We start from the raw sequence: 6579 nt of genomic DNA on the forward strand, positions 1-6579 counted from the left end.
CAGTGGCTTGAACCTGGTTCGTTTTAACAGTATGAAAGTTAAGACTTCAGTAACAGAGGAAACAGAAAGCCAAGTTTCATAATATGAAAATGAGAAAGAAAATTCTGATCTATATTTTTGCTCGCCAAGAATAACCGAATCAGAGTGATATGCAAAATAAATTATAATTAATTAACATTGCATCCTTTTCCATTGAAAATAACTCAGGGTGCCAAGGAAAGACATTCTTAAAGATATTAAAGTGTACAGCAGTAGCATCCATTTTTAAGAGGACCTGTTTGAAAAAGCAGCAAAAACTATTTCATTACAATCCCGGCAACGAGCTACTGCAGTAGCACAAGCTTCAAATTATAATTTCCACAGTTACTAGTAAAAGCTAATTTTAGCAGTCCATCAAGAAGCACCAAACTTTTTGTTTGGCAAATATGGCTGCTACTTCTTGGACCAGAGAAGCAATTCTAGAAGCCAGGCGCATAAATCTGGAAAGTAAAAAAATTATATGTACCTCATCCCATTGCAATTTTGCCAAATATGAAGCAGAAGTCTTTGAGATCGCCATGTCAGTATGCATGTAAACGATACAAGCAACGAACAGAAGGAAGAAACCAGAAGCCAACATCAGAGGCTCTCTAAGCAGTGAAAGGTTGCTGAATCTATAGAACACCTAAAACCACAAATTGCCAATCAGCAGATCAATTTTTCAGTACTTAAATAGATAGTAGCTCTTCACATAGAATGACGTCGACTTGGCATTCATTATGGAGCTTAAAATGCCCATAAAATATCAAGATAAGTTTCTTGCATATGGAAGAAAAATAGTTGTGTTGATATTTCATCCTTGTGCAGATTCTCTAGGAAGAAAAAAAGAGCAAAGTGCAACAACTGTTTGCATAATTGTGTATAAATATCTCACTAACACCTACTTTAGCAATCTGGTGGCTAAAAATGCTATTTTTATATTATGGGAGGTCACAAATATCTAAAAGCTCTTACAATCTTCCCTCCTCCAATGCTTTAAAATTGTGGTTGCAATCGCAACTTCATAATACAAAAGAAGGAAAGATTGAAAGTGCTTTTGGAATTTGGGCTCTTCTATAGTAAAACAAAATTCTGCTTTTAGCCACCACATTACTAAATGAAGCCTAAGCAACAAATGTTTTCATTACTCAGACCAAATTCCTAAATAAACAAAATGACAAAAACCTCAATCTCAGCTACTTGCTCAGAGTAAATAATAGCAATTTCCATGTAGTCTAGGAACATCTATTCCACAGGGATCGAAAGTCGAGATTAAAAAAGCCAACATATAGTTTCTAACAAGTTCAAGGAAGCAATGATGCAACACAAAATATAAAAGAATTATGCGAAACTATAAAATAAAGATGCATAATTTAATTGAAGACAAAAATAAAGATACCTGAAAATACAGATTATGCTCCGGAACAACATTAGTCTTCTCTAACACCACTACAGGCCTTCCAACAATGTCCAGGTGCGAGTACTTCACCTGCAGTGCCAATCAATATGTCAAAAATGCAACAGATCCAGAATGCTAGGATATTAGAAATTAAAAATCTAATCTACCTCTTCTGATTGTTTGGTGTGGAATGGAGCAGACGCAGAAATATCTTTCGAACCTTCAGGCAAAACAACCTGCAGCCAACAAGACAATATTGCCAGAGGAGACAAAAGATTCTAGTTAAATATTACTTTGGAATTGAATGAAATGCAGTGATAAATATCAATACTAAGCATTGCGCATAATTCTTTGTCCCGGATAATTCATTTCATAAACATGCCAGCTCTGTTCGGTAAAAATGAAAGTGCCTGATTTGCATATTAGTGTGGGGTCCAACATTTCAACAGAACGGTCATTAACCAGCTTCTGAAGGCAACTGCGTCGAAAGCCAAGCTTTGGAGCCATATATGCATTCATAATTAAGAAGCAAAATTATCACAATATAATCTACATCACAAGAAAATCATGTAATACTACACGAGAAAAGCAACATGGAAAGTTAAGGTACTTTGTGTGGTTTACTTGGAAGTTGAAACAGATGACCAGTTATCCTTCACTCAAAAGAGATGAAAACAAAAAAGATTATAAAAGAGATGTTTTCATCTACCATAGAGCACTCAAAAGGACTGATATAATGTCCACACAGGAGTAAAGGACAGAAAAGTTTAATTTTCCTCATGGTTCAAATGCTGGGATGATGAAGGATCAAAGTTAGATGTCGTTTATGATCAATGCATATAAATAACAACTTGCCTTCACTATGAGCTTGTCGGCAACAGCTTCTTGTATTGGACAGCCATAAGTGATATTAAGGACTCTCTTTCCATCAGATTCAAAGAGAAAATCCTGGAGTGGTAAACTGTAGCCAATTGTAAAAGTTGTTCTCCACCCACCAAAAATGGGAAATCTTGGCTGAATTCCGAATTGTGTCTGCAGATAAAGATCATGTTCACATTAGATTTTCACTTTTCTACACCCCTATTTCTTTCCATTAACCAGTTAAAAGGCAAAAGTGACATCAACAGCATACTACCTTTCTAGAATCAGCCCATAAAGTTGACGTTGATATATTACCAATTTCATCTCTGTAGTAAATGGAATGAGCCCTTGGTGGCAATAATGCAGTAAGAAGACTAAAAGACGAGGTCCCTCTTATGTTGGTTCTCATTTGGTAATCAATCCTGCAAACCAGAGAACAAATGCATCATTTTCTTGGGGATAAAATTTAGGGTCCAGGTAAAAGCTAGATAAGAGAAGAAAGAATAGAGATTACCTGGAAAATCCCCCTTTTGTTCTGGCACCACCATGAACTATGGTGTAGTGTTCAGTAATCTGTGCATTACCCCAATGAGAAATTTCAATCTCTCATGTTAGTTCTTGGACAACCGCAAAAGGATGGTTGTTTTCAAAGTGAACGATGATAGGTGAGTAGGAGAAGGGAGGAAGGCTTTCAAATGGGCCGTATTTGAGTTCCGAATCTACAAGCTTTGTATTAGGATACTTAGTGTAAGATTCAACCCTTCCATTAGGCAGTCTGATACCAAGCGACTGGACCTTAACAGCATAAGGTGACAGATAGTAAGCACTATCCTGATAGACAAGAAGTTGGACATCAGCTTGAGTAATTTCTTCTGGAAATGGTGTCAGAGAATGGGCAAAAACAGCCAACATGTCCATATTCAGAGTTTTCCCCTTTTCCAAACTTTTGGGCAAAGCTACTGAATAGAATGTCAACTCAGGGGGCATTCCTTCGCGCTGGACAATTACAGTAGGAAGAGCAATGCTAGGACTTTTCCCCTTTCCTTTCCCTTCACTGTAAAACGTCTACGTCTTAATAGCTGCCAAATTCTTTGCTTGCATATTGGGAAAAGCGAATAGAACTTCAGAAACAGCATCAGGACCAGCATTCTCAATCTACAAAATAAGAGGAGAAAATAAAAACACAACGAAATCAAGCTGAACAGAAAATTCGTGTATCAAGTGAAATAACAATAACAAGTACTAACAAATATTAATTAATATTCAACCAGCAAATTTCTGTCATCTATAGATGGCTTGTTTAGATAACAAACACAGGAAATAAATATGCAAATTATGTAAAAAGTTACTGGTTGATAGTCCTGAGATTAAACCATCAAAATCAACTACACTGTTCCAACATCATTGTCAAAACATAATGTCATGGATATATTCTAAAGGCATAAAAGACAGCAGAAAGAGGATTGCGCATACCTTCAGCGATGAAAGAACTCGTACAATATGTGAAGTCAAATCAATCTGCAAAGAAGAAAATTATGGTGGTGATCACCTCAAACTTGAAAGGCAATAGCTGATTCAGAAATCATAATCAATGTAAAACACATTGCAGAAGAGAATCCACAAGCGAACTAGTTGTATCAAAAATCATTATTGCAGAAGATGCAGGAATTATATACTATCGCTTAATCATTAACTTAAAAAGAATGAAACACCCATGCATCAGTAAAGCAATTTTCGATTTCTAAGGATCAAAAGATATAGCGCCACGACAGTAGGTTAGAAATATGGAAACATGATCTTGTGTCCATGACAAACATTTCTATTCAGCACCTCTGAGGAATGAACAAAACAGTAACCAAGCTTCAAGAAATTGGTTCCAACCTCCATTTTTCCACAAATGTTTTTTAATCGTGTCAGCCAAATGGGACAGCGATATCAAGATAAACACGTTCATTCCTTCCAAAAAAAACTATCACCTATTAACCACTAAAAACCCTACCTACCTAAAGATAAGTACAATCAAAAGTTCATATATGGGTGTATTTATAACTGACGTGGGTCTTCAAATATCCATTTTTAAGAGCCACAGATCTATTCCTAACAACAATGAAATACCAATATCCTGTCAAAGATTATTTTTTTAAAAAAAAATATTAAATAACATGATTATCGCAACGAGATCCACCTACCAATAGACTTGGAGAAGTTAAATTAAACAAGCAGAAATGTGCTTCAAGCATAGTTAAAGTTATTGATGTTAGTACCAAAAATGATCTCAGATCAACCTCAAACACACTCTTAAGCAACCAAAATCACTATCCAAGCACAAACATATGCTTCTCCTTCGCACAATCCTCACGTGTCGTTAACTCGGATTATACTGCAAACAATATCGCGACAACAAACGATTACTGATCAGATCTGATTACCCACCGCATTTGCACATCCTCGGATCAAACTACAATTACACGTAAATGGAGAGAATTCGAAGCAACGAGAAGAGGCGCGAGAGAAGAAGGGACACGAACCTGTCGATCGACGCTGCGATACGAGATCGACCGCGCACGAGGATGAGCGCGAGGGACGAAAGACGAAATAAAGAGACGAGGGCGAAATCGAAGCGCCAGCGCGGTCGTCTCGTCGTCGCGGGATCGGCAAACCGGTGAAGCTTCTGCGCCGGCTAAAAGCTCCCCCTGGTGTGAGTGAGGCTAACCGCAGCAGAATAGATTATGCGACTTTAATGTTCCGCCCTTTCGCATTGAGCTTGCTTCGCTGTAGACGGAGTACGCCGCACAGGTCCATCCCATAGTCCAAAATTATTGAGGCAATCAGAATCCTAACAAACTTATGTATTAATCATCTTCTAAAGCTGGCTTTCTTTTGCATTTAGACATGCATCAATTTTTTATTTTAAAGAATGCCTAATCAAACGTTTAAATTTGGGCAAAATAGGGCCTGCGGCGTCTCGACGGCAGGCCGACGTAGCGCCACGCGGCACGAGCTGGGCACCGTGTGTATCAGTATTTTGTTACTAAGTCTTTGTATATTTATAGAGTGAATAAGAAGTAGGGATGTCCAATAGATATAAGATTCCGAAATATTATCAATTCAAATCCGAATAAATTATATATATATATATATATATTATATATATATATATATATCATATATATATATAATAATTATATATATACATAATATATATATATAGTGAGGCTACTCCTGCTAGCGGGAAGCAAACGGAGCCCTTCCGTGCTTCAAACTTCGTTTTCGGTGTTGCAACTTTTTGAATCGTCGATCGGCTTCGTTTAAACTTGAACTCTAAAGTACTTTGGAAGTATCTAGGAAAAATAAATTTTATAATTTTATGATAATCATTTGCCATTAGTGAAACGATAGGGGCTCTTCAAAATCAACGACTGAAATTATAAAGCGAACAAATGTTAATAATATGACGATTATAAATTTTAAATTAAAGATATTGTTTGTTTCTTTATATTATAAAGAATTTGTATATAGATTTCACGTAATTTAGATATTTCTATACTGTTAGATCTTGCAAACGGCTCATAACGGCCATTTGAAATTTGTTGATTTTGAGCCCCCTTTCCGTCACGTAGGGCAAATGGATCAATCAGAAAATCATAAAATTTATTTTCTAGGTACTCCAAATAGCAATCTAGATCAAAGTTTAAACGGAGCCGATGCGAATCGGGATTCGCACGTTGCAACATCGAAAACGATCTTGAAGCACGGAAGGGCTACGTGTGCTCCCGCTAAGCAATAGTAGCGCTCACTTTATATATAACTATAGTTATTTTTGTTTATTTATACAATATATAAAATATTTAATAATTTTTATTCCTTAGATCTTCATCCAACGGCCCGCTAGGTTGGATGAAGATCTAAGGAACAAAAATTATTAAATATTTTATATATTGTATAAATAAACAAAAATAAATTACGTATATATATAATTTATTCGGGTTTGGATTCGGATAATATTTCGTATATCCATATCTATTGACATCCCTACTTCTTATTCCACTTTTCAATATACGTATCAAAAAATACGTACTAAACACGGTGAACCATTCACCGTGTTTGAACACGGTGAACCATTCACCGTGTTTGAACACGGTGAATGGTTCACCGTGTTCAACTTAACACACGGGCCCAGCCCCCGTGGCGCTGACGTGGCGCCTGCGTGGCAGGCCCAGAGCCATTTTTGCAAATTAAATTTTGACAGGGTTATTTTTAAAATAAAAATTTATCAGGGGTCTAAATGCAAAAAAAGCCCT

At 36.5% G+C, this 6579-nt stretch overlaps 1 protein-coding gene across 1 annotated transcript; it reads right to left on the reverse strand.

The window, feature by feature from the left end:
* LOC109718976 (dolichyl-diphosphooligosaccharide--protein glycosyltransferase subunit 1A-like) lies at positions 368 to 4818 on the reverse strand (the record flags this gene model as incomplete). The annotated part of the gene is given in 8 exon segments (XM_020245493.1): positions 368 to 664; positions 1418 to 1507; positions 1585 to 1653; positions 2273 to 2449; positions 2553 to 2700; positions 2793 to 3433; positions 3752 to 3796; positions 4807 to 4818. Coding segments are annotated over 8 exon segments (1464 nt in total), but the record flags the coding sequence as incomplete, so codon positions are not given.

The sequence above is a fragment of the Ananas comosus genome, linkage group 12, assembly GCF_001540865.1.
Source record: "Ananas comosus cultivar F153 linkage group 12, ASM154086v1, whole genome shotgun sequence".
Lineage (NCBI taxonomy): Eukaryota > Viridiplantae > Streptophyta > Magnoliopsida > Poales > Bromeliaceae > Ananas > Ananas comosus.